This window comes from Trichechus manatus, unplaced genomic scaffold (genome assembly GCF_000243295.1).
Source record: "Trichechus manatus latirostris isolate Lorelei unplaced genomic scaffold, TriManLat1.0 scaffold00041, whole genome shotgun sequence".
Taxonomy (NCBI): Eukaryota; Metazoa; Chordata; class Mammalia; order Sirenia; family Trichechidae; genus Trichechus; species Trichechus manatus.
The window spans coordinates 7,178,922-7,206,360 of NW_004443977.1; the positions used below are offsets into that span (position 1 = coordinate 7,178,922).

Below are 27,439 nucleotides of genomic sequence, written 5' to 3' on the forward strand. Positions count from 1 at the left end.
CAGGAATGGACAGAGGGTCTGGGACCAGCAGTCGTTCACTCAATGGCATTCAGCTTCCTGTTCATTTACCCTTTAATGAGTGGTGCCTGGCAGTTGTTAATCCTGCAGGTTGTATATACAACAGTTTTGTGTTCATTATTGCTGCCTATAGTCAGGCCTGTCAGTGACCTGCCTTCTATGCAAGTGTTCATGTGCATATGTGCACAAAACTTTCTCTTCCAACCTCTTGGCATTTTAGGGGAATAAAATGACTCCTAAATGCCTAGAAACACTACAGCTTTTTAGTTTAATCATTTGTAGTGTCTAGCATAGGTCTAGGACACTTTACTACTTAGAGCCTGAGAATCCTGGCAAGATGCCTAGACCTGCTGTGCTGTTGCCCAAAGGCAGTCATAACCAGCTGAGAGGCCATACCAGGCCAAGTCCTGTTAGCAGGCGTGTCAAAGACCAAGCTCATGAGAATTTCATGAAGAAGACTGTCTTTGTCATCATGGTAATCGAAATACTTGTAGGTGGAGTATATATGTTTTGAGAAGGGGGGAAAGTTTTTTGCCCTGTTTAAGAATTGCCATAAAGGAGAAAAGCTTTTGAGTTTTAGCATAAAACAAAACAACATCTAAATAGAAGAAAATCTGAAATTAAAGTGATGGCTTTCCAGAAGGCCTTGATGGAAACAGTACCTCAGAATTTTTCTGTTTCGTATATTGGGGTGTACTGGTGTAGTTGTCGGTTTGGCTGCTGCATATGGTGACTGTATGTTTGGGACAGGGCAGAGACCCTACTGGGACAAGCCAACGAACTCTACTGTCTATCATGATTATTGTGTTCTCAAAGAAGGATTGAGACTTTCTTAGTTTTTTATCATATGCTATCGATGACCTTGTGGCGAAGTAGTTAAGATCTCGGCTGCTAACCAAAAGGTCAGCAGTTTGAATCCACCAGCCACTCTTTAGAAACCCTATGGGGCAGTTCTACTTTGTCCTATTGGGTCGTTATGAGTTGGAATAGACTCAACAGCAGCCGGTTTGGTTTTTTGGTTTGGTCGATGACCTCAGCCAGTCAAAGTCGAAGGTCCTCCCTTTGGAAGTGATTGGACTCCTGGGTTGGTGTAGGCCTGGTCTCTTTAGGGACTAAATCTAGTTGTCATCATGATTAAAAAGGCAGCCACTAGTATTTAGTGTCTACTATGGGTTAAGGCACTGTGCTAGCACTTTATTATATTCTTTGTCTCAGTAACCCCACAAAGTCACATCCTATGAAGTCATGTGAGGATGTGGGAAAAATGTTAGAGCTTTAACAGCTGGGGCCGAAATTTTCTGAAAGATTGTCTTTACTGGGAAAATACTTCGATAGGTGCCTGGGGTAGAGCTGAGTCTTTACCCCCAGGCTTGGTTGTTGGCCAGTGCTGAGGTGTCAGGAGGAGGGGAGCTACAGGGCATGGTAGAGGTAGATGCTAGTTAGGGAGAGGCGGGGATGAGGAGAAGAGATAGGAGGGAGAAGAAGTGAATGCATTTACATGTGGGCATGATCTTCTACTTTACTTTCCCAACTCATGACCTATAAATATTCAATATTAGTAAAACTCTGGAATTGTCTGATTTGAGTGTTCTATTTGCGGAAACTGGTAAAGAGGCAGAATTTTGAGTTTGGATTGACTTTGGGAAGAACAGAGAGAACATCCATGAACACAAGAGGCCAGAGTCTGAAAAGACCGTGAGAAAATCCTGAGAATTTGCTCATATCTTAGGAAAATATAGTGTTTCTCCCAGGCCATACAACTGGGGATTCCAGGTAGTCTTATAAAAATAGCAAGGGCAAGGAAACCCTAGTTGGCATATAGGTTACAATAGGTATCATTCCCATTTTACAGATGGAAAAACTAAACTGGAAGGAATTATTAGTCCCAAAATAATACAGGGATTCAAACCTAGATCTCTTTCAGATACTGGATTTTTGTCCTTAGCCATACTATTTCTCCTGATTCCTAATGCTCTTCTTTCCTACACTTTTTTTTTAAACATTATAAAGTTAACGTATCTTAAAACCTTGTGCCTATAGATAGGACATTTGATGAATTGACCATACTTTGAATTCAACTTTGAGATATGTCACCAGTGTTGTGACAGTGGTTACAGCTCTGTACCTCCATCTAGGACCTGGTGAGTCATAGCTCTTCGGTGATCTCAACCAAACCTTCCGCAGATCTGTGGGAAAGTGAGACTGCCCACTTGTTAGCAACTAGTTTGTGGCCCTGACTTGGCTTTCTTTATACTCCCTTTTTTCCTTCAAGCTGCAGAAATTTTGTCTCCTCATTGCTTTTCCTACCTTTGCCTGTTCTTTTGGGCATCTCTTTTACCAGGACCCTTTGTGACCTGACGCTCACGTCTTTGCAAACTCAAGGGTTCCTCCTTGAAATTTAAACTGCCTTATACTTCTCCCTCCTAGAGATTTCTGTCTAGTATATTTATTTTGGTTCAGTTGCCAAAAGCATGATCAACAATAGGCGACTGGTAAGATTGTTTTACCCTTAGGTAGAACTTAGTACTTTCAGCCGTTGTTATAAGCTAAAATATGGGCCTAATTACTTTCTGTCTGGCCTATTGGTAGCACAGCCATGCTGAGAGTGTTGTGATCTTGTCCTCTTGACATCAGCAGTGTGTATTAGGTCGCTACAGATTTTCTTATTAACCTGCTTTTCAGTGTGAGGGATGTTTCTTGTTCCAAGCTTATTGTCAGAGAGGAGATAACTGACGCTCGGAATCCCAGCCAGTGATCATGCTCTTTCTGGCTGCTGGTGCTTCTGTAATATGGCTTTTATTCTGTCTCAGATACCCTTGTTTTTCCAGCTCCTTTCCTTCATGCTCCCTACCCACCTATCACTGCAGTTTTACAACAGAAAAATTGTTGGCCCTGGCTGTATATGTAATAATCACTTGTCAGTTGTGAAAGTAGGGTTTTTTGTGAAAGTAGGGTTTTTTCCCTATACACAATATTCATAAGTGCATCATTGCCATTATCCAGGGGCAGATTATCCAATAGGCAAGGTAAGCACAGGCTTACCTTGCTTACCAAATCATCTGTAGTGAACAGTTTCACATTTTTTCACATCAAAGATTCTGCTTCTAGATATGGCTGGCATCTGCCTCTCTCCCAATCTCACGCACCTTCCTACAGAATCAAAGCCTCTTTTCAAATTTACAGTCTCTGACAGGGATGGATGACCCAGTAAGCACAAGTAAGCACAGGCTTACTTGTGCTTGCTTACTAAACTGTAGTGGATTGTTCACTGCAGATGATCTAGTAAGCACATAAGCCCTGTGCTTACCTTTCCTGTTGGAGAATCTGCCCCTATCGTTATGTATGATCTCTTACCTGTAGTTGTGAGCAATTTGAAGATCCTGAGTTCAGAGTCACTTATTTGAATGTCTGCCTCCACCCAGCCATTCATTAGAGCTGCTAAGGAAGAACACCATGGATTTCCAACTCCCTGCCCTTTCCTGGCTTTTACTTAGGAGGAATTCTAAAATGATCAAAAGATAGGCAGCAAAATGGAGGAGAAGGAAAAGCCTTTTTTCTTTAATCCTACGAATAATATCTGCATGATTGAGATATGTCTGAATTTATAGGTTCTCACTGAGTATATGACATTATGTAAAAATAGCTTGAAAGTTACCTCGTATGTCAAAGACAAGTTCTCTGAGGACCTTAAGAGACAGCGAAGATGGATCTATGGAGACAGATAAAGAACAGAACGTAAATTTTCATAACATGAGATGATTCTCTGTTTCATGGGCCCTGTTTTGCCACTTAGATTATAGGTTCTGTATTAGATACCTGAGTAGTGACAGGGTGGCAGTGCTTCAGTCCAAACTGAATTCACGTGAACATGACAAACCTGTCAAGAGAAGACATCCGAAGTAGAAATGGTATGGACCACCAAATAGGTGATATTTAACATTGAATTTATGTATAACTGAGCAGTAATGTGCCAGTGTCCATTTGATTAGGTGATCAGTTCATTCTGTGGCTGCTGAGGCATTTAGTTTCTCTCCTTTTCCTTTATTCTCACTTTTTTTTTTATCACATCCTGTCCTCAAGCCATTGCCTTTGTTCACCAACCTATCTTATTTTCACATCAGACAACATCTTTTCAGTGTTAAAAGGTATTTCTTAAAATTCACTTCTTCTGCAAGACCTCCTAGTACGAGGCAGAATATGGCACAATTAATAATAAAATTATATCGTTCATCAAAGTCAAATAGACCTTTTTTTCCCAATTCTATTTTTGTGAGGTATCACACTATCCTATTTGCACAGTGATTTACTTACATACCAAAAACCACACCAAACCAGTTGCCATTGAGTCGATTCTGACTCATGGCAGCCCCATGTGTGTCAGAGTAGAACTGTGTTATTCCATATGGTTTTCAGTAGCTGATTTTTTTTGGAAGTAGATCACCAAGCCTTTCTTCAGAGATGCCTCTGGGTGAACTCCAACTGCCAACCTTTGGGTTAGCAAGTGATTGCGTTAATCATTTGTACTACCCAGGGACTCATTAACTTACATCTATTGTGTGATTTTTCTGCCATGAATCAATCCGTATAGTGTATATGCCTGGGCCCTTGAGAGTTGCCATGTAGGAGAAATTTTCCTTTTGTGCATGTGTGTGATTGATGTAATTTTGGGTATGAATTATGTAACCTATCATAGCTCTTTCCAGATATGTAAAATTAAGAAGATAAAAATTTGGTATTTATCTGTTGTTTTACACAGAACTGGTAAATTTAAGAAAATAAGTACTGTCAAAAACTTTGAATATCTTGAAAGAGGGGTACTAAATACAAACATTAACTAAAATTTTAAACACTTTTAGCCTTATAAAAGTTTTTTTTTTTTTTTTTTTAGCAGTTTAACATTCTTTCTTAGTCCTTACTGAAAATAGCAGTGATACATCTAGTGGTAAGAGAGATACTACAGAGATTTAATCTGTACTGTATATTTTCTATTAACTGTCTAACTGGTTCTTTACATGATTCGTTTTTGGCAGTTTAGCTTTAAGTTGTTAGACCCCAGAACTTGATGGTTCAAGTTTACATTATGCCTCCTTTATCAATGACAGTCTCATTCTAAAACAAAAGTCGGTCTGTTTGGAGTCATAGAGGACACCTTCTGAAATGGCGTGTTGTTATTTGACTTGGTAATTATGTATCAGTAACCATTGGGATCTTGTTTATCTTCCTTGTGGGTGAACTGAGGCCCAGAGTTTTTAAAGTGACTCCACAGATTATTGCAGATTTGTGGAGGATACTAAATTGAATTCCAGAGAGGCAATTCTTGGCCTCTGTGGCGTACACTTCTTCACTGCTGTATAAATTTCATTAGTTGGCATAACACTACCTTGAAGTTCACACTTTAATAAAAATTCATCAACCAAATAATTAAAATGAAATCACTGAAATGAAGACGAAAAGAAAAAATAAAAAAGACATGCCGTGGAAACCAGAGACCATCATATATACATAACTACTTAGTGTTTTCCATTTCCAGCAACTCTTCCTGAAAGACTTCCATCCGTTCTTACTCAGCTTCTGAAAACCTTTCAAATTCCTGTCAACCTGAGTACGGTATCAGAATATCTCTAATTACAGGGTATGGCTCTGATAAAATGTAGCCTGGCTACCCATTAAGAAAGAGACAAAAATAAAAGCATGCTTACTGTGGTTATGTTCTCAATGAGCACTTACATTTCTTCCTTAGAGCATTAAAAGGAAGTCTATATGTAATACGGAGCCTTGGAGGCACAATGGTTAAAGAGCTCAGCTGCTAACCAAAAGATTGGCAGTTCGAATCCACCAGCTGCTCATTGGAACCCTGTGGGGCAGTTCTACTCTGTCCTGTAGGGTTGCTATAAGTCGAAATTGACTTGACGGCAATGGATATATGTAATACACAACAGTGTTATTTTATCTCATTGCTTTGTTTTCTCATGCTGTGTGGTAAAGTTGCTTGCCTTAAACCTGCTGGATATTTTTCCCATTTTATGTTAAAAATGGAAAGGATATTTTTTCTCTGGCTGAAGACGTGGAACTCATATGAAGGCTTTCCCTGTATTGGAACAACTAGAAGAGAACAGAGTCCATTCAAGCCTGCATTTAGTACACTGATCAGTTGATAACCTGTGCCCATCAATGCCGCAAGGCAAGTGCTCTCCATCAGCCCTGATGGAAATGCGAAATTTTGCCTTCAAAATTCATAGGTGTTTAGGAGACTCTTAGGAGAACTTGCTGTTACAGCTCACCCTTGCAGTGAGTGCTAATGAGTATGATTTGTGAGGCAAGTACTTCCTTGTGGCGATTGGGTTCTTTCTCTCTACCTCCTGTAAATTTAGTGGTCTGCCTTGCATAGTAGTAGATCATTGATTGTCATGCAGGACATTGCACTTGGTTCTCCTTGAATTGGGCTGTCTTCAGGATTGCTTCTTAAGCCCAGCTGGTTGAAAAAGGAAACTGATTTCAGAATGTGCTGATGTGCAAACTGCTTTAATCAAATGACTTAAAGTGACTGCTCGTGGCAAACAACAGAAGCTCTTAACCAATTAAGATGTTTAGGAAAGGATGTTAGGCTTTTGTTAAAATAGTCACTAATCAGCTGAAATGTCTAAGAGGAGCCTAGAAACAGCTTGGAGTCCCACTTAAATGCAGTAAAAGTGTTTTGGTCCTCTCCTTTCAAATTGCAAGCCCAAGCCAGAAATGTGCTGACACAGAAAGAAGTGGCAAGTGTAATTTAGTACAGTTAGTCCTGTCTAGTGGATCCGTTAATGTCTAAATAAAACTTTAAAAAAATGGCATGCTTGTATCTTTGGCCAGAAAACAGGAGGGAGTTTGATTCGGGTATAGAGCGTAGTTTTAGCAGTGATTGAGAATTTTATCAGCATAGATATCTTTGGAAATAGAAGAATCAACTTCTATTGAGGTTTCTTCTGGATACTTAGAGAAAATGTTTAGTCACATAGCTATGATTAAAGGCCCATTTTAGTTTCCTTTGTCAGATTAAACTGCTGAGATCCTATAGTTTATATCTTTATGTCTTTCAGTGGTAATGAGGTTCAACCATAACACTCAGTGTAGTCACTGTATTTCATTGGTAGGCCAGTGAAGTCAGGAGAAGTCATATGAGAACTAGCTTTTTATAATTCCTTTGCCCTTGGAATCTGGTAATGTTTTCTTGGGGCATTGAGGGTAAGACTCGCTGTCTATGTTTTAGCAGTTATTCTGTTGTAGAAACTCCTAGTGTCTTTCTTTTATCTGTGTTAAATCTCCACAGATCTCTTAGATTAACTGCACTTCTTTATTGCCAGTTTTTTAATAACTTTATTGAAGTATAATTTTCTACTATAAAATGTACTCTTTTGTAAGTACAGTTCAGTTATTTTTCATGAACGTATAGAGTTATACAATCATCACCATAACCCAGTTAAAGAACATTTCTCTCGCTCCAAAAAGTTCCTTGGCCCTGTTTGTAGTCAGTTCCTACTTCCACGCCCTTCCCAAGCAACCACTTTCTGCTTCTATAGATTGGTCTTTTCTGGAAATTTCACATAAGTGGAATCATTCCATATGCAGTTTTCTGCATCTGCCTTCTTTCACTTAGCATGTTTTTGAGATTCATCTGTGCTGTAGTGTGTATCAATACTTCGTTTCTTTTTATTGCTGAATAATATTCCGTCATATGGATATGCAACATTTTGTTTATCCATTCTTTTAGTCAGTGAACATTTGGATTATATCTAGTTTGTGGCTATTACAAATCACGTTGCTGTGAACTTTCACATACAAGTGTTTCCATTTTTCTTGAGTAGATACCTAGAAGTGAAGTCACTGGGCTGTATGGGAAGTTTAGGTTGAACTTCTTAAGAAACAGTCAAACTGTTTTTAAAAGTGGCTATACCATTTGACATCCCCACCGGCAATGAGTAAGGGTCCCAGTTTTTCCACATCCTTGCTAACATTTGTGTTATCAGTCTTTTCAATTATAGCTGTTCTGGTAGCAGTGTATTAGTATCTCATTGTGGTTTTAATTTGCAGTTTCTAAAAGACTCATGATAATGGTGTTGACCATCTTTTCATGTGCTTGTTGGCCATTCATATATCTTCTTTGATGAAATGTCTGGTCATATCTTTTGTCCATTTTTTAACTGAGTTTTTTTTTTATTATTAAGATATGAGAATTCTTTATATATTCTGGATACAAGTCCTTTATCGGCTGTATGGCTTTCAAATATTTTCTCCAGTCTGTGGCTTTTTTGTTTTGTTTTAGTGGTGTGTTTCGATGTGTGTAAGTTTTAGTTTTGATTTAATACAGTTGTTTTTTTTTTAATGGATTGTGCTTTTTGTAACATATGTAAGAAATCTTTGGCTAGCACTAGTCACAAAGATTTTCTCCTATATTTTCCTCTGGAAGTTTTATAGTTTTAGCTCATACATTTAAGTCTGTCATCCATTTTGAGTTGATTTTTGTGGATGGTGTGAGCTATAAGGATCTAAAGTCATTGTTTTGCATAGGAATATCCAATTGTCCCTGCACCATTTGTTGAAAAGACTGTCCTTTTCCCATTGAATTCCTTTAGCACCTTTGATGACAATCAGTTTGATCATAAATGCAATGGCTAGTGAGACCTTTTATAATTTTTACCTTTCCTAGCTAAATAATAATCAAGAGCCCCAAGTGGATTTCTAGAAACCAAAACCAAACCCATTGCCATTGAGTTGATTCCAATTCATAGCAACCCTATGGGACAGAGTAGAACTGCCCCATAGGGTTTCAGCGGAGCAGCTGGTGGATTCGAACTGCTGACCTTTTGGTTAGCAGCTGAGCTTTTAACCACTGCGCCACCAGGGCTTCAGGATTTCTACAGGGTACCAGTAAAGAAAACATTATCATTTCAGGTAACGGAGTGTATTTTGAATAAAGGCGTTCAGGTATTGGAGTTTTAAGAAAAATAAACTTAGATGCATGTAAGATTAGTTTGTGTTCCAGAGTCCCCTGCTTTGAAGAATTTTCTTAGTAAATGACATGCTTACTCAATACAGAAAAAAAACTTGTTAGAGAAAAGGGTGATTAGTAGTGAGTTATGAAGGTTAGTTTGCATTTTAGTGAAAAATAGGTATTTTAGTACAGGCAGTCCCTAGGTTACAAACAAGATCCATTCCTTACTGTGTCTTTAAGTCATATTTGTAGGTAAGGTGGAACCAGGGGCATACAGTTCTTATTTAGCTTTGCATGGACTTTAGTGCAAGAAAAGATTTGAAGCCTTTTCAATGATTTAAATGCTGCACATGCAGCAAGTGAAGGTAATTGTGATGAGGAATTTGTTGCTAGTAGGGGTTGGGTCTGTCATTTCAAAGTGAGGGCAAATTTACATAACATTAAAGGGCAAACACAAGTTGTCCATATGTCAGACATTCATAACCCAGGGACTGCCGGTATATCAAGTCTCAGGTCAGTGTTTACTGATTTGGAAAATTTATAGGTTTATTATTTTCTTTTCATTTATTTCTTTTTTATATACTATTCTTTCTTGAATGTGTTTATTTTGCTTGATTCATTATTTGTCTCATACACTAAGGAGAAAATACATACACCCACTTCTCACTTACCGACATGGTTCGGTTACAAAGACCAGTTAGTTACGTGAAAATCAACGTTATGTGAAAATAGAGGATGACTACATCATTATATAACTGCCAAAGTACATCGTTACATAACTGCCAAACCATTGAGAATCATGACCCAGCCAGGGTGACACATAACCTTACCCATCACAGCTGTTACTCTTACTTTGCACCTTGGTGTCCATTAGCGCTAGATGTATGTCGTTAATGCGCAAAATAGTCGGATAGTAGATTTTTTACTATTGTTGTAAACGCGAAATGTCAGATAATGAGATGGTAATTGAGGAGTAGGTGTATAGAATAAGTTTGGATTTCCCCAGAATTTGCCCCATTTTTAATTACTCTTAGGTGGACTATGTTGAAGTCAGCGGGACTGTTATTGTACAGAAATCTTAAACATATGGAATTATAAGGAAGGTAAAATTTGCAAACCGAAGATAAGATTTTCCCAGAGCAAATCTGGTTTACTGTCCTCAAAATGTCCTCAAAATGAGGACAGTGGATGAAATTAAATGATTCCTAAAATGTCCTTTTTACTGCCCTCCCTTTAAGTATATGAGTAATAACAGACATAAAGAAGTATATGGTACAGAAAGAATAAAACCAAAAGGAAATAAAAAGGATCAGTGAAATAGAAGTATTATTCTGAGTCTCACCGTTAGTAAATGCCAACCCATGAAAAATGTTTTTGTGTTTAGAACTCACTGGAAATAGAAACAATTGTTTATTGTCTTCTTATATAAGATAGTGTTGTATGTTTCAAGATGATATAATTGTTCCTTAGACTTCTCCTCATCAAAAAATTAATATGTGATCATTGGAAAAAATGCAAATAGTAATATATAGAAAGTGTAAGTTTACCCCTTCATTGTTTCCCCTTACACTCATACACACGTCATCCATCCATCCATCCATCTGTCTGTCTATCTATATCTTGCTTTCTCACTTTCTCTCTTCATAGGGATAACCCTGCTAATCCCTGCTAATGCCCTATATTGAGTTCAGGATGGTTGATGGTTTTAGAGTGTGGTAAATTGGGGTTTTAGCCATAAGCAGTACATTTTGGAGGATATCGCCCCCCGCCCCCACCCACCCCTCGTTCTCAATGGGATCAAGCAGCTTGCGCTAAGAGGAGAAAAAGAGCTTTCAACAAGATGGGTGAGGCTAAGTCATACTTAATAAGCAACAACAATGAACTAATATGCTCACATGCATACAGTCATGACAATATGGGAAGTGATGTCTCATTCCCACACGCCTGTGTACATCTCTTACATAGCCTCTTACTCTGTATCTATGTTTTTCCCCCTTAATGTCTTCCATAGGGCTTTGTTGCAACCATTTCTAGCTCTGTGAAATTGAGGGAGGAGGTGATAAAAGAGAATTCTAGGCTATTTACTCCCCTTAGTGATAGCCAGCACTGAATACAACAGTGTATGGATTTAAATTGAAGGAGCAACAAAAATACATCTATGATATACTTTTAGAGTAGTAAACCAGCAAGGCCAAGACCATTTGTTTATGCATTCAGCAAGTATTTGTTTTGTGTGTTTTTTTTAAAACATGTATTTATTTTTTATTACTGCACTTTAGATGAAGGTTTACAGAACAAACTAGCTTCTCATTAAACAGTACACATATTGTTTTGTGACATTAATTACCAACCCCACAACATGTCAACAGTCTCCCTTCTTGACCTTGGGTTCCCTGTTATCAGCTTTCCTGTTCTCTCCTGCCTTCTAGTCCTTGCCCCTGGGCTGGTGTGCCCCTTCAGTCTCATTTTGTTTTATGGGCTGGCTAATCTTTGGCTGAAGAGTGAACCTCAGGAGAGACTTCATTACTGAGCCGAAAGGGTGTCCAGGGGCCATACTCTCGGGGTTTCTCCAGTCTCTGCCAGGCCAGTAAGTCTGGTGTTTTTTTTGTGAGTTAGAATTTTGTTCTACATTTTTCTCCAGCTCTGTCCGGGACCCTCTATTGTGATCCCTGTCAGAGCAGTCATTGGTGGTAGCTGGGCACCATCTAATTGTTCTGGGCTTAGGATGGTGGAGGCTGTGGTAGTTGTGGCCCATTAGTCCTTTGGACTAATCTTTCCCTTGTGTCTTTAGTTTTCTTCATTCTTCCTTGCTCCCAAAGGGGTGAGACCAGCGGAGTATCTTAGATAGCTGCTCACAGGCTTTTAAGACCCCGGACACTGCTCACCAAAGTAGAATGTAGAACATTTTCTTTATAAACTATGTTATGCCAGTTGAGCTAGATGTTCCCCAAGACCGTGGTCCCTGCAGCCCGCAGCCTACTAATTCGGTCCCTCAGGGAGTTTGGATGTGTCTATGGAGCTTCCATGACCTTTCCTTTTACAAGTTACCACTTATCTATTGTCTATTTAGTGTTTTTCCATCCCCATCCCCACCCCTCCCCTCCCTCGTGGCCATCAAAGATTGTTTCTTTTTGTGTGTAAACCTTTTCATGAGTTTTAATAGTAATGGTCTCATATAATATTTGTCCTTTTGTGATTGACTTCTTTCACTCAGCGTAATGCCCTCCCTCCAGATTCATCCATGTTGTGAGATGCTTCACAGATTCATTATTGTTCTTTATCTTTGTGTAGTACTCCTTTGAGTGTATGTACCATAGTTTGTTTATCCATTCATCTGTTGATGGGCATCTAGGTTGTTTTCACCTTTTTGCTATTGTGAACAGTGCTGTAGTGAACATGGGTGTGCATATTGTCTATTCGTGTGACGGCTCTTATTTCTCTAGGGTATATTCCTAGCAGTGGAATTGCTGGATCATATGGTATTTCTGTTTCTAGCTTTCTAAGGAAGAGCCATATTATTTTCCAAAATGGTTGTACCATTTCACGTTTCCACCAGCAGTGCATAAGAATCCAGTCTCCCTGCAGCATCTCCAACATTTGTTATCTTCTGTGTTTTTGATTCGTGCCAGTAATGCTGGGATGAGATGGTATCTCATTGTGGTTTTGATTTGCATTTCTCTAATGGCTAGTGATCACCAGCATTTCCTCATGTGTCTGCTAACCGCTTGAATGTCTTCTTTGGTAAAATATTTGTTCATTTCCTTTGCATTCAGCAAATATTTGTTGAATACCTACTTTGTACCAGTCATGGTGGCAAGACACAGACAGTAAACAAATATGAAAATATATATAGGATAATGATAAGCACTGTAGAGAAAAATTAAAACAGAATAATGGGGTAGGGAGTTCTGGGAAGAGATGAGATCGTGAGTTTAGTTAGAGCATCAGGGAAGGCTGACTGATGATGTATCGGTTCAACAAAGAGTTGAAAAAAGTGAGAGAGAGCACCCAGTGGATGTCTGTGGGGAGAGATTTGCAGGCAGAGGGAACAGCATGTCCCACTGAAACAGTGGTGTGCTTGGCTTCATCGAGGAGCATCAGAGAGACTTGTGTGGTTGGAGGAGAGAAGTAGGAGATGAGATCAGAGAGGTAGCTGGGGCACATATCACACAGTGTCTCATAGGCCATTGGCTTTTACATTAAGTGAAATGGGAAACCTCTGAAGAGTTCTAAGTTGAGGATGATCTGATCTGACTTATGTTTTAAAAGGTACTCTGGTTGCCATGTTGAGAATGGTCAAGATCAAAATAGGCGGTTAGGAGTTAGAAGGCTACTGCAGTAATCCAAGTGAAGATGTAGTGGTTAGTGGTGGAGGTGGTGAGAAGAGTTGAGAGTTTCAATACAATTTGAAGGTAGAGTTGACAGGCTTTGCTGATGGTTTGAATGTAGGGTGCAAGGGAAAGGAAGAAGTCAAGGGCGACTCCAAGTCTTTTGGCTAAAGGAACTGGAAAGAATTTTCATTTATTGAGAAGGGAAAGATAAATATTAAGTTGAGTATACAAGTCTGGACTTCAGGGAAAAGGTCTAGTTTATAGATATAAATCTGAGAGAAGTCAGCATAGAGATCGAATATAAAGGTATAAGACTAGATGAGATCCTTGAGTAGGGGAGAAGTTTGAGTCTAGGGCACAAGTGGAGGGTTAGCTTAGATAGGTACATAGAGAGTTCATTCAAGGCAGTAGGAGGGAAGGCAGAGTATATGAGTACAGATACAAGTGGGTGACCAGTTTGGGGAAGAATTCATGGAGGAGGTGGGCATAACCTGGGCCAGAAAAGGCTGGAGAAGAGAGAGCTCAAAGAAAGGCCTCTCATCTCATCAAACAATGACATGTTACTGGCTTACTTCTGGAGCTACTTACTTCTCCAGAAGTAAGGGTTTTTTTGTTGCTTTGCTATTGTTTTGCCCCTTGAGTTTACTGTTGATGAGCATTTCTGACCACTTTGTACCCATTTCTAAATTCTCTTCTAATTTCTAGTCTTCTTTGAAGTCAATCTCTCATATCCGTCTCTTCCTTTCCGTTTTAACTGCCACTGTCCTAATTCAGGCGTTCTTTACATCATGATAGGACAGTTCCAGTATCCTACGTTAATTACCTTCAGAGTTCTTCTCCATTAGTCCATCCTGTGTTTGTATAGGTTTAGCATCTTATAGCATAGATTTGATCATGAGTCAGCCCTGATTAATCACACCCCATGTTTCCCATTGAATTGAGTCTCCCATTAAAGGCTTTCCACAATCTGGTCCTATCCTGCCGTTCCAGACTCGTTCTTCCATATGTTCCCCCTGTGAACACTATACCCAGACCAATTTGTATTCCTGTCAGTACCCTTGTGACATTGGTTTTCCCTCTCTGCATGTTAGCTCCCTCCACAAAGAATGGAATTCTTCCCTCTCAAGCCCAATCCCACTCGAAAGAGGTACTTGTGATTTGAGAGCCAATAAATCTGTGTCTACCAATGCCCAGTCATAGTTTTATTGGAGTATGATTCATTATCAGAAATGGTGCCGCTGGTCTGCCATCAGTGGGACAAAATGACCTCCATCATTATGTTCTCTGAGTATTGCTGGCTGGTAGTAAATATTTTTGTTTCCCTTGTTAACTTTAACAAAACAGTGCTTGGGAGTAATAAGAATTTGAATTTCTGAATTATATCAGACTTAATTCTCTGGTTCTTTCAATCAGTTCGTAAGTCTTAGCCCCATCAAAGAAGAAATGGAGAAAAGTATCATCTCTTTATGCTGAGCTCTGGAATGTTAGAAAACTACTTTCTAAAATCAGAAAAGGATAGGAGAGGAAAAAAGAAAAAAGAGAGATCTGAGATGTCTGTAAGGAAGAACACCATATGAACACAGGACATCCTTATTTATCAGTTTTTAGAAGAATTTACCATATGAAATGGGATAGTTTTAACATTTCTGATATCTGCTATTTCCTTTCAAGAATGAGTCAATTTCTTGAGGCATCGTAAAACTCTATGCCGCCTCCCCACTTCTGACGTCTGCAAAAGCCCATTCAACCTGCTTGTCTCCTCGGTGAGAAATCTGACTCATCAGTCACTAGTATCTCTTCAACTGATACATGAATTTAAATCACATTCAATTACCAGCATTTAATTGGATCCCATTGCCAGACTGGTCTCCTGTTCCATAGTGTTTCCTCTTGGCTGCACTGTTACTATGGCTACTTGGTTCCTTCTGCTTACTTTCTTCATTTAGTTTGATGACGTCCACTTAGGTATGAAACTAGACAGATACTATAAAATTGCCACAGTACCAAACAGTGTTATCTTCCATTCTGCTTTCCTACTACTACCTATCTGGAATAGATCAAGTCTAGGTGATAAGGTTCTTAATTCTTCTATATCACCTTTGTTTTAAAAAGCCTCATCAAGTTTTAGAATTCTAGGGCTTTGGAAAATTATGAGAACAGTCTTTCTCTGGCCTCCCTGTTCTCCACCCCTGTTCCTGACACACACTTCCAGGCATATGTGATAAACATTACATAATCCAACCAAAGACATCATTTCCACATTTGATGAAAAGGTCTTCCTTTAATTTCTTACGTTAATGTCTCAATTTTGTGCTTTAGGTGTTACTCCATTAAATTCTTTCTGGAATTGGGGAAAATCAGTTATACTAAAGAGTGGATACTCTTTGGTCTTTAGCTAATGTGATGTGTCTTGTAAATACTAATTGATGACCTTCAAGTTTTGCAGGACATGTTCAGAGGATCTTCAGTGGTTGAATTGAATGTTTTAAATCAAAATTAAAAAAAGCATAGAATACTGTGGAGCCCATCCATTGACTAGGGAACGTAACACTTTTCAGTGGACCTGGAACTCATCTGGTCTTATACCCAAGCTATTTATGATGAAAAATACTATTCATTCAGAATAAAAAAGGCATGTTGTAATGTTCTCTTACATAAAATGAGCTTGCAGCCGCTAGGCTAACTGGATGCCGTTTACCTAGTTTATAAGCTCACACTTCCATCTTTGTTCTCCAGAGTGAGCTAAGTCCAAGAGATCTTCAGTATCATTCTTCATATGGCTACGAAGTAGGACTTAAGTTAGTTCAAATAAAAACAAAAATAAAGCAACAGAGATCTCATAGTTTACAGGAATGGATTCTGACAATAAATACTGCATTTACTCTGCTCCTTGTGCCTGGGGTTTTAATTTAACACATCAGTGAAAAAGCAGCATTTAAAAAGAGGGGAAACACCCAGCAGGACTTAACTTTTATCAGTGCAGTTTGTAAGAAATTACTGCATTTAATGAGAAAATCGTTAAGCATGAAAAAAATGTGTTGTGACTGAACTTGTGAAGCTTAAATGGTGAGGTTTTAATTGAGTTTTTTAGTTATTGGTAAGAAAAATAATAATAATACAAACAGGGCTGTATCTGTACTGTTGAGGTGGTCAGCACTTTATATGTCTTAGTTCAATTTCTTGTGCCACTGATCATGCATATTATTATGGGCATGGTGTTTTCCTCCATGTTGTATCCACTGACCTGTTCTTAACAGGGAGGCAGACAATTTCAACTTCTTTTAGCTGCTAGATGAAGGTTGGGGCAAAGTGTCTAGCAGAACAATTTCTAAAAGGGAGGAGGACAGGGACTGGGCAAAGAGCAGGCAGAGCTATCTACTTCATAGTCCTTCCTAAAGCAGCAGACAACATTTTGAACATCATTTTGAGGTTTATAAAGCTTAGTCTTTTTTCCTAGTTCTGACTTTCTTTTGTTGCCATCCAGAGATTTCTATTCCTCCAGTAAGGATTTTTTGTTAAAAACCGCAAAACTAAAAACAGGGACCCAAGAGCAAGGAGCACAGGCATCAAGGGCAGATTTTTCCTAGGATCTTAGATCCAAACTCTTTGGGAACTGGAAGCAGAAAGGATATTTGAGAAATAAGTGAGCATGTATTTTGTCATTTAGAGGAAAAATGTTTAGGAGACCTTTTTTTGTGCTTAAATTTTCAAAAGTATGTTTGACTTCTGAAAGGACGTGAACACCATGCAAAGTGTTCAGGCGCCTCTAGCGCCTCTAGTTTTCATCATGGTCCACACAATTGTTTGACAACTCTCTACTGTGCTTCACCATGTTAAACCTGAAGGGAAGGGAAGTAAATGTAGCTGTAAAGATGTTACAAGTACAAATGAAAATGACATTTTTTAATATAATTCTGATTTTGTAGAAATACAACTTTTAAAAATATTAAAATGACTGGGAAAAGCTTTAAATAGGCTTATGAACCTTCTCAGTAACTTTTAATTGAATTTCATTGTATCCTACCTCACTAGGAGGAAAGGAAAGAAAAAACCCTGTGAATGTTATCTTATTATTTAACTTGAAGATTGCCTTGTTAATTTCTGTCTCCTGGAACTATCCAGTGCACACTAATGCACTGTGCCAGATGGCCCTTAGATCTGTAGATAAGCTTCTCACCCTTCCTTGCTCTGCGCTGGATCTGGCAAGAGGGTGCAGAGCTAGCCCCTGCGGGATATGTTTCCTGGGCTTCCATGCCAGCTTGCTTCCAGTTGTGTTTGATCAATAGGAGACCTTGGTGGGAGACTAGTGGGAAGGAGGGAGCAGGGGAGGAGCTAGGGTATTTCTCTTTCTTCTTTTCTGTGTTGGGCAGCATCTTTGGCCCTTCATGGCTTCCGCTTCCATAGGACAAGTCCCTGAGCTCTAGGTATATATACCCCTTCAATTTCCCCACACACCAAGAGGTGCTAAGGGCTTGTTGTTACTAATCTCTGGTTACTACACCTTTCTCAGTTGACTTTACAACTCTTAATTGCCTGCCTAACAATTCCCTGCATTAAATTTCCTGTGTAATATTCAGGGTGATTTCTTTTCTTCTGGTTAGACCCTGACTGATCAACACACAAACATCCATCCCTACCCATAGTGACCACTTTATATCTGGGCGGTGTTTTGTTCTGTTGTACATAGAGTCGCTATGAGTCAGAACTGACTTGACACCTAACAACAACAACAACAACAAAGAGACATAGAGAAGCCAGCGTGTGACCCATTTCTGTTTTAGTTGCCTGTATTAGAACACAGACTTATTTTCTTGACAACGTTAGGTAAAATGTCGTTCTGGCTTAAAACAGTTATTTTAATTTACCTGTGGATTTAATTTACCTGTGGCAGACTGGCCTACTTGCTTAGAGTGTTACTCACTGATGTGTACCTATTTCTTTTTACTCACTTAATAATGACTGATTTTGCCATATACTTATTGTCAATTTTTTTGTTTTTGTAAAGGCCATTGTCATTGGATATATAAATGTGTTCCTACCATTTAAAAATGCTTCAGCTGCTGGCATCTGCAAAATGTGCACCTTTTCAATAAATAATATTCACATGCGGCATTGAGATAAAAGAATTAAGTTGAGAAACATCCTGAGTGATGCCTGGGTTCAGCAAAATCATCTGAGATGGCTGTACAAACCTCCTGTTTTTTGACCCTGTCAAAACCCACAATAAATGGCTTCTTTTCACTTTGTTGGAAGCATCTTTGCAGAGAACTTCGTTAGATAACTGTAGGTGAGTGTGAAGAAGGCAGACAAGCACATGGCCTTGGTATTTTGGCCCTTGTGACCATGCAGCATGAAAGGAGGTGGCCCATTTTGCAGGATTTTGGATGTTGTTGAGTGTTTTCTCTAGAGAGGGAGAACATGCATTTCAGATTAAACGAGAAAATCGCCATTTTCCTCTTAAACAACATCTCTGAATCTGGATAAGAAATTGAACGTAACATTAAAGTATTGTTATATTGAGACTAATATGTGCATCAATATCTGTACTTGTGTAAGATGCTAATATACAATGCCCATATTTAAAACCTCAAAATCCAAAACATATTTTTGAAATACTCCTTGAAATAAATGACAGCCTTTACCAGACTTAGTATGGCCTTACCAGTGGCCTTTTTGTGTGTTAGCTACTAATGAGTATTATTGAGTCACTGACTAATTCTGAAGAACATTTTGGTGAATTATAATTGGAGCTGTGATTTACTGAGTATGAAGACTGACAGTCCATTCCTTAGCCCTATAATTGATGTGGAAGCAGAGCAAAGCCCCCTGATCATCAGCATTTCCTTTATAAAGGGAGGGCAGTCAAAGTGTCGTCCAGCCAAAGTAGAATATTATTTTTGTCAGCCATTTCTGCATTTTACTTTTATTAAAAATGGCAGGGAAATTTGAAATGCCACTAAACTTTGGGAGGAAAGTCTCTTGTCGATCTTCTGGTCTGATATTCAGATATTAAAGCATATCCATCACAGCTATTCACTGGCGTTAAATGGATCATTATAGTCGGTGAACCACAAAATAGTTTAGGGAGAGGGATAGAGTTCAGAACATGGGCCTAATATACAGGCCGTGTAACTGATTATTCCTGGAAGGGCAAAATCTGATTCTTGTATTCATTGGATTTGTTGAAAGCTTGGATTTATCTTCCTGTGTTCCTGAATTTTCGGAGGAAAGGACAGAGCGGTCTAACATGTAAATAAGGAAAACCAAATCTAAATAGGCCTACAGACATACTAGGACTTTATTCACAAATAGAAACTCGAGACTCCTATTTCCTTTTCTCTGTGTACCTTCTTATTGTTATTGCAAATGGATTGTTAGCTTTTGCATTTGCTCTCTTGAATATTTTTCTCTGTGCAATGGCAGGTGTATATGTGTGTGTGTTTCCACCAAATTTCAGGAGAAAAGTGGGTCAGGAAGCTGTTTTTTACAAAGCAATTCAGGGCCTCTCTGGTTGCTTCTTCGGCTCTTCCTCACAGTCCCTGGATCAAAGGATTCCGTAAATTTCATTCATGCTCATTATACTCTTTCCCTTGCAGGTGTTACATACTGGCTTGAACATAGGAGACAGCGCTCAATCTCCTCTCTTCATTTCTGTGATGCCACATTCTCCTGGCTTTCTCCTGTCTCTAACCACTCCTTAGCCTCCTTTGTTGGCCCCTTTTCTTCTATCCAACCTCTAAAGCCTTGGTCTTGGACCCTTTTTTCTTTCCACACTTTCTAAGAAGCCAAGCTCTGCCCTGCTGCAGGACCCTCACACATAGTGTTTCCTCTGCCTGGAACACCTTCCTTCTGGGTTTTTCCTGTCCAGTTCTTACTCCTGCTTTTTCTTCCTCTACTCTCTTCCATGTACTCCGTGTTCTAGTTACAGGACCATTTGCCTTTGTCCAAACACACCTTGTGCTTTTCTACCTCCATTCTTAATACTTCTGCTCATTCTGTTTCCTGCTGTATGATATCCAAATTCTATTTTTCATTGCCCAGCTTAAAAGCCATGTAAATTCTTGAAGGCTTCTATAATCAAAGATTTTCAAAAATTCAGATCAATATATATATATTTCCAAAATAGTCATAGCCCTTTTCACATTTACCATCTGTTATTATTTTTGTGTATGTGGGTTATGTCCCCTGTTAGACTGTAAGCTCCTCAAAGGCAAGAGTCTTATCTTTAACTTAATTGTAGCCCCTGCAGAAAGTAACATAATGCCTTATACGTAGTAATTATACAATAATAATAAATATATACTAGGATAAATTAGTGAAAACAATTGCTAAACCAGGCAGAGAAACATATTTACATTATAGTTTCCTAAGATTCCTCATTCTCATTTTTAAAAAAAAAGGAGAGGGGGCGGGGACTTGGAATCTCTCTGACTACTCCCTTTGGCCTGTAAAGCCTCTTATTTGTGCGAAGATATATAAGTCTGGGTGAACTTCATATCAAAGAATCTGAGAAAGTATGCTGCTATAAGTGGTATAGGCTGGGACGGATTACCCAGTAAGCAAAGTAACCACATGCTCAGGGCATCAACCAAACAGGGGCACCAAGTCGTTCAAAACAAAGACCCATAGTGCCAAGCAGGCAGGGCACAAGGAAAAGTGAGTGCACAACAAATGATTCAAGAAAGACTCGATTCATTATCCTTATTATGTATAGAAGGAGATATTATTTGGCAGCTTAATTGTGATGAAATCACTGAAGAATTTGTAAGAGCAAAGAATAGAAAGAAATGTTTTTAACACATTAGAGAAATATCTATCTAAAAATAAAATATAGTAATTTTTTGTACTACTTGTTTTTTGATCATTAAACTTTGCTTTATGACATTTTTTCATTTGTTCATTTATAATTATAGCATTTATTATGAAACAAACATCAAAATTGAAGTATGAGCCATTCAAAGCAAAATTGGTGAAAGTCAATTTTTCATTGTGGGAGATCAACAGAATTTTACATTGATTGTTGAAACAACTAAGTTTACTGACTCATTTTCTTTGTTATAAACTATGTGGAATATTCTTTTTGTAGAAAATGTGGTATATAGTAAAAATCTTAGTACCCTGCATCCACTAAAAAATTTTATTATCCAGTTCATCTCATTCCACTAAAATGGCATATACCACTTTTGCATTCAATCACTAATACAGTCGCATTTAAAAAGTTACATCATGAATAGCTAAGACACACATATACATGTATATGTATAACTCACATCCCATTCGAATGAATGTGTAAGTAGAGGAGGGGTACCACAGATTGTCAACGTTTAGTACCCTCACATGCCTTAATTCCAACCTCGGTATGGGAGATATGAAATATCTCTATTACTTCACCTTCCCAAGCTGAAAAAGGGAGATAGCTTCTATTGCTTCGCGTTTCTTGTTGATGGTCTTCTGCTCTGCCTTCTAATCAGGGTTGTATTGTTTACCTTGTTTAAATACTCATCTGAACATTCTTTCTCTTCTTCGAGTTGTAGTTGGATATTATTAATTCACTGCTGCAAGATACATTGGTAAAGATTTCTGAAACTGCAGGGAAGTTGTTTCTCTAATCCCTTAAGTTTGTTAAGTGCTTTATTATAATGTAGATCATAATCTCCTAGTTGGTAGAAGGGATGAAGTTGTTACTGAGAATGTTTTTCTCTTACTGCAAAATTACTATATTAGAAAAGATTGTGTCCTTTTTTTTTAATCCTCTCCATGTGCTGAAAAATCCTAAGGAAGGAGGAAGCTGACCCAGAATTTCATGTCTTTCATAAGGCATTGAGCAATGCTCAGGGCAGTGCACCTCAGTGGCCCTGAGGTTTATATTTGAATCTGTAAAGCGATTTGTTTTAGTATTGTATACATATACACGTGTAGCTATTAGATGCTCAGATGAGGCTGTGACTGTGGGAAATGTGCAGACTTAGAATATCTGGACTATTCAAATCTGGCCAACCAGGCAGCTAGTGAGTGGTTTCAGGGGACAAGCAGGGAATGAATGTTTAGGCCATGAATGTTTACATCCTGTTGGTTTGTTCTTCTACATAGATCTTAGGGGTCAGTTCTGATCTGCTTAGCAAATTAAGTCCCATAATGACTTTATATTTCTGTTTTCCTCTGCTTTTTATACTGCACATTTTTTTTTCCTTTGTGAGGCAACCTCAAGTTGCAACCCTGTCTTAGCCACCTTGGAAATGATAACATTAATGTATTTCCTCTTTCTGTAGCATTTATGATACTGCTTGCTGACAATTATTTATTAAGTATTGATGGCTTATGGAGTATGGAGCAACATGGCGAATATTTAGGCCCAGCTAAGGGTATAACTCACTGCCATCAAGTCGATTCCAACTCATAGCGACCCTGTAGGACAGAGTAGAACTGTCCCATAGGGATTCCAAGGCTGTAAATCTTCATGGAAACAGACTGCCATATCTTCTACCCGAGAAATGGCTGGTGGGTTCAAACTGCTGACCTTTCAGTTAGCAGTTGCATGCTCCTAGCTAAGGGTATAAGATCTGTAATAATGACTTCTCAGTCTAAAGGGATATTATTAAATTAAGACTTACTGTCGTTAGGTACCGTTGAGTCGGTTCCAACTCATAGCAACCTTGTAGGACAGAGTAGGACTGCCGCATAGGGTTTCTAAGGAGCGACTGGTGGATTTGAACTGTCAACCTTTTGGTTAGCAGCCAAGCTCTTAACCACTACGCCACCAGGGCTCCAAATTAAGGCTAGGGCTAGTCTTTCCTAATTTGACCTGGGGCTGGTAGAAGGTGGGGTGCCCCTGGCTCATTATTTTTCACTGCCTAGCACTGTTTGACAGTTATCCTGAGAGGAATTAGGAGGAGGGACTAGAGGATCCATTTTCTATGACTATATCAGGAAAGGCAGTTTTGAATTGTCCAAATGGCCCCTAAATTCTGAGGGCAAAATAAAAAGCAACATCAGCAAAAAACCTAGTGTTTGAAATCCTAAAAGGAACACTTAACCATAATTCTCAAAATTAAATTTTATTTATTGATGAATATTAATAAGTATTATCTAAACTTCTCAAATATAGACTTTTTGAAATCAGTGTTTTCTATTTCCTCTTACCTTCCCATTCAGTAATGTATGGTTATTGTACATACAGACCATGAGGCTCTTGAACCATGTAGGCACACTACATAGAAGCATACACTCCCCCTAACAAGCACCGCTCAAATCTAAGAAAATTAATTTATGTCTTATGTTCCAGTGAGTCACCAGCTAATAAGTCGTATTGAACAGTTTTTGGATACTAATGAGACGCTGTATTTTATGAAGAGCATGGACTGCATCAAAGCCTTCCGGGAAGAAGCAATTCAGGTAATAACTGTCCTAGCTGTCACAGGGGAAGGACATACAGCCTTTCACAAACAAGCATGAAACTCAACCCACTGCTGTCAAGTGATTCCAACTCATAGTGACTCTACAGGACAGAGGAGAACTGCCCCAAAGGGTTTCCAAGGCTGTAATCTTTACGGAAGCAGACAGCCACATCTTTTTCCCAAGGAGTGGCTGGTGGGTTCGAACCATTAACCTTTCGGTTAGCAGCTGAGTGTTTAACTACTGTGCCAGCACAAAACTCGTTGCTGTTGAGTCGATTCCAACTCATAGTGACCCTATAGGACAGAGTAGAACTGCCCCATAGGGTTTCCAAGGAGTGCCTGGTGGATGCCAACTGCCGACCTTTCGGTTAGCAGCTGTACTCTCAACCACTACACCACCAGGGTTTCAAACAAGCATAGGCTTTGGAAATAATCATTCTCACTGTGCATAACAACATACGTCAAGGGAGGTAAAATGACTAAACTCGTTTTACTACAGTGTTGTTACTGAGGGGAAATCAAGATGGGTAGGTGGATGGGTGGGAGGCTGGGATGTTTTATCCCTGTGAGTTAGCTTTTTGTTACATTATAACCCTGGCTTTACAGTTCCTATTTAGGGAACCAAGGAAATTTCCTTTGTAAGCTCTGGTGGCCCAGTCATTATAGTAAAAGATGGGCTGACTATTTTAGGGAAATTGATGGGAAATATATATTGGTATAATTATTGAGAAAGACATTATGAAAATAGGAGTAGAGATCTGAATACCAGAAAAAACACTGAAAATTAATGACCCAGCTCCACTGCCCTCCCTAAGACTTCCGTGGGTTTTGTTTATTCGTTCGTTTTACTAGAAATTTTCAGAAAACACTTAAAAATTCTTCCAGATTATTTCTAGGCTTTTATACCTCTAAGCATGGGATGAGCAAGTTTCAGTTAGAAAGTTCATCTTTAAAGTAGGCACAGTTGTAGTGTATGTTAGTTCTTGGGTAGGTGCTGATTAAATATTTGCTGAATGAATGGATAACTTAATGCTTAAATAGTTTTAGGTGCTTTCAAAGAATGAAAAGAAAATGAGAAAATTGTCAGAATAGAAGATTCAGAAGTAGATGACCCAAATACCCTACAGATAAAAAGACAAAATTTTGGAAAAGTAATGGCAGGACAAGACTAAGGATGACTCGGTTGGGTGGAGAAAGATTTAGTTAGATGGAAAAAGGTGGTGAAGAATGTATTGTTTTTCCTGCACTGTGCCGGGTGGCTGGAGTGTCTGGTAACATATCTGTGTATGTTGCCACCACATGTTCTTAAAAGTAACAGGTTACTGGGTTTCTTAAAGTAAGGGAAAAAAGAGATAGAGGGGGATCAAAAGAGACTTTAAAGACATATCAGTCAATCTTAATGTATAGACCTTTTTTGAACTATAATAATAAAAATAAAGGAGGAAGAGTGGTTTGTAAAACAATCGGGAAAATGTGAATACTGACTGGTTATTTGCTCCTATTAAGGAATTGTTAATTTTTTGGTGGTATGATAATGGCACGTGAATTTTTTTTTTTTAAAGAGGGCTTATCTTTTAGAATTACATACTGAACTTTTTTATACATAAAATAATATGACTGAGATTTTCTTTAAAACAGTTGGGGGTTTTAGGGAAGAAGAAGGTAGGGATATAGATGAAATGAGATTGACTGAGTTGATAATTGTTGAAGCTGGATGATGGGTACAGGAGCGTTTATTAAGCTATTTTCTCTGCTTTTGTTTGAGTTTATCTATATTAAAAGTTAAAACAAAACAAAACACCAGGCCACCAAAAATACTATGTGGCTCTGTGAAGCACTGGAACTTCCACATTTGGAAGGATTTCTGGTTCCAAACAAACATGGCTTGATTTGAAATGGCTAGTTTACCGTTTACCAAAGAAGGACATTTTATTTTATTTTTATAAACATAGTGGATTCAAAATACAGTACTTTGGTCTGGGGATGACTTTGATTTTGTATTTGCTCTGACTTGCCTCCCGTTCTACTTTCACATCCCCCCTCCACCCGCTCCAGTTTTCAGAAGAGCAGCGCTTTAACAGTTTCCTGAAAGCTCTTCAAGAGAAAGTAAAAATGAAACAGTTAAATCACTTCTGGGAAATTGTTGTTCAGGGTAAGGTGTCGTTTGTCTTTTTCTTCAAATACTTGTACTATTTTGCTTCCTGCATGTAAGTTAAATATAAATTCTTAATATAAGTTAAATTTTGTGATCTGTTATGTGGGGACCTGATGACTTTTTGTTTGGATTTGGGAAATGCTCAGGATTCAAGGAACTTAAAAATCTTGCTCTAATAAGCGTAAATACAAGGTGGGAAATAATAATTAAACATGTAAGTCCCATTTCCAAGACTGTCAAGAAGCCATATGGACAAACATTGCCCCTTTTCAGCTTGTTAGGCACAGTCTCTTCAGTGCTGCTGGGTCCACAGCACTTTCATTGACCTCACGAACATTTTTGCGCTCCTCCTGCTAGCTGTTCATTGCCATATTCTTGGGCTTTCCATAACACCAGACCAATGCCAGTTAAACCCAAAAAGAAGGCAAAATCAGTCTTCCGTTTCAGACTTGATGAATGATTCCTTTCATGCCCTTTTCCCTTTCTGTTTTAACCTCACTTGATTTTCAGGACCAAGGATAAGATATTACTGATTAAAAATACATATTGTGAAAACAATGGATGTTGAAAAGATATTATGAAATTTTTCACTTATACTAGGGCCCCAAAATTAGTTTCAACTTGTCTTTCTGTGCAAATTCTGTATAAAAGGAGTTGAATACCTATCTGTCTAGTTTCTAACAGGCAGTTTTTCATCACACAGGCAACCATTTCCCTGACAGTTAATTTTTCAGCCCTTTAACTTCTGCACTGGGGAGTGAAAGCAATTAGAATAGATGGTGAATGGGGCTTACTCATATCACTTTTGTGTCTCTGTTGAAGACCCAGTAGATGAAAGATATTGGTTTTGATATTCATTGAATGCTTCTAGCATATTATTTGCAGAAAGAAAACTTACAGGACATACACAAGATACATATTTTCTGAGAGCTTATATCCTACTGAGAGAATACACACGACTTGTGCCATTTCTAGGAACAAATGAATATTAAATGCAGGTGCTTTTCTGAAAGTGTATCATACATCAGTCATTTGAGATAGGAGAAAATCTTAGGAAGAAGAGAAAACTAAAGTAAAAGGTAGGTTTTCTATCCTTGATTTGGTCTCACTGAGCTAAAGTTGATGGACTGATCGACATGATGGGCATACCCATTGTAAAAGATGTTTCCTTTTAACCTTAGTCCTCTAGCCATTCCATCAATAGCCAGAAACACTACTGGAAGTCAGAATGTATGCAGATTCCCATTTGATGGGTTTGGACAAAAGTATACATTCATTCAGTTATCATTTATTTATTGAGCCTCTGCTGTGTGAAACATTGAGGGGAATATAAATATTAATAAAACCTAGTTCCTGCTGTCAAGAAAAGTATAATCTGTTAGGAGAGAGAAAATATGTACAAAAAGTTATACAAGATATAAGATGATGACAGCCATTTCAAAGGGATAAACAAATCAATTTGAGAATTCTGAAGAAGCAGAGATTATTTCTGTCTGGAGTTGGTCAAAGGTTTCACATTTTGATATGTGACTTATTTTGCACGAGCAAAAATAAAAGAAGGAATAATGTAAGG

At 38.5% G+C, this 27,439-nt stretch overlaps 1 protein-coding gene across 3 annotated transcripts in view; it reads left to right on the plus strand.

The window, feature by feature from the left end:
- The window catches only part of XRCC5 (X-ray repair cross complementing 5), an 89,987-nt gene that overhangs the window by 47,638 nt on the left and 14,910 nt on the right, over positions 1 to 27,439 (plus strand). For 2 of the 3 annotated variants that reach the window (XM_004376381.2, XM_023731276.1), the window contains 2 exons: positions 23,600 to 23,709; positions 25,767 to 25,863. In XM_004376381.2, the coding sequence (XP_004376438.2) occupies positions 23,600 to 23,709; positions 25,767 to 25,863 (207 nt within the window). Of the gene's footprint in view, positions 1 to 18,322; positions 21,306 to 23,599; positions 23,710 to 25,766; positions 25,864 to 27,439 lie in introns of those variants that run through there. The other variant, XM_023731275.1, reaches the window with a different exon arrangement.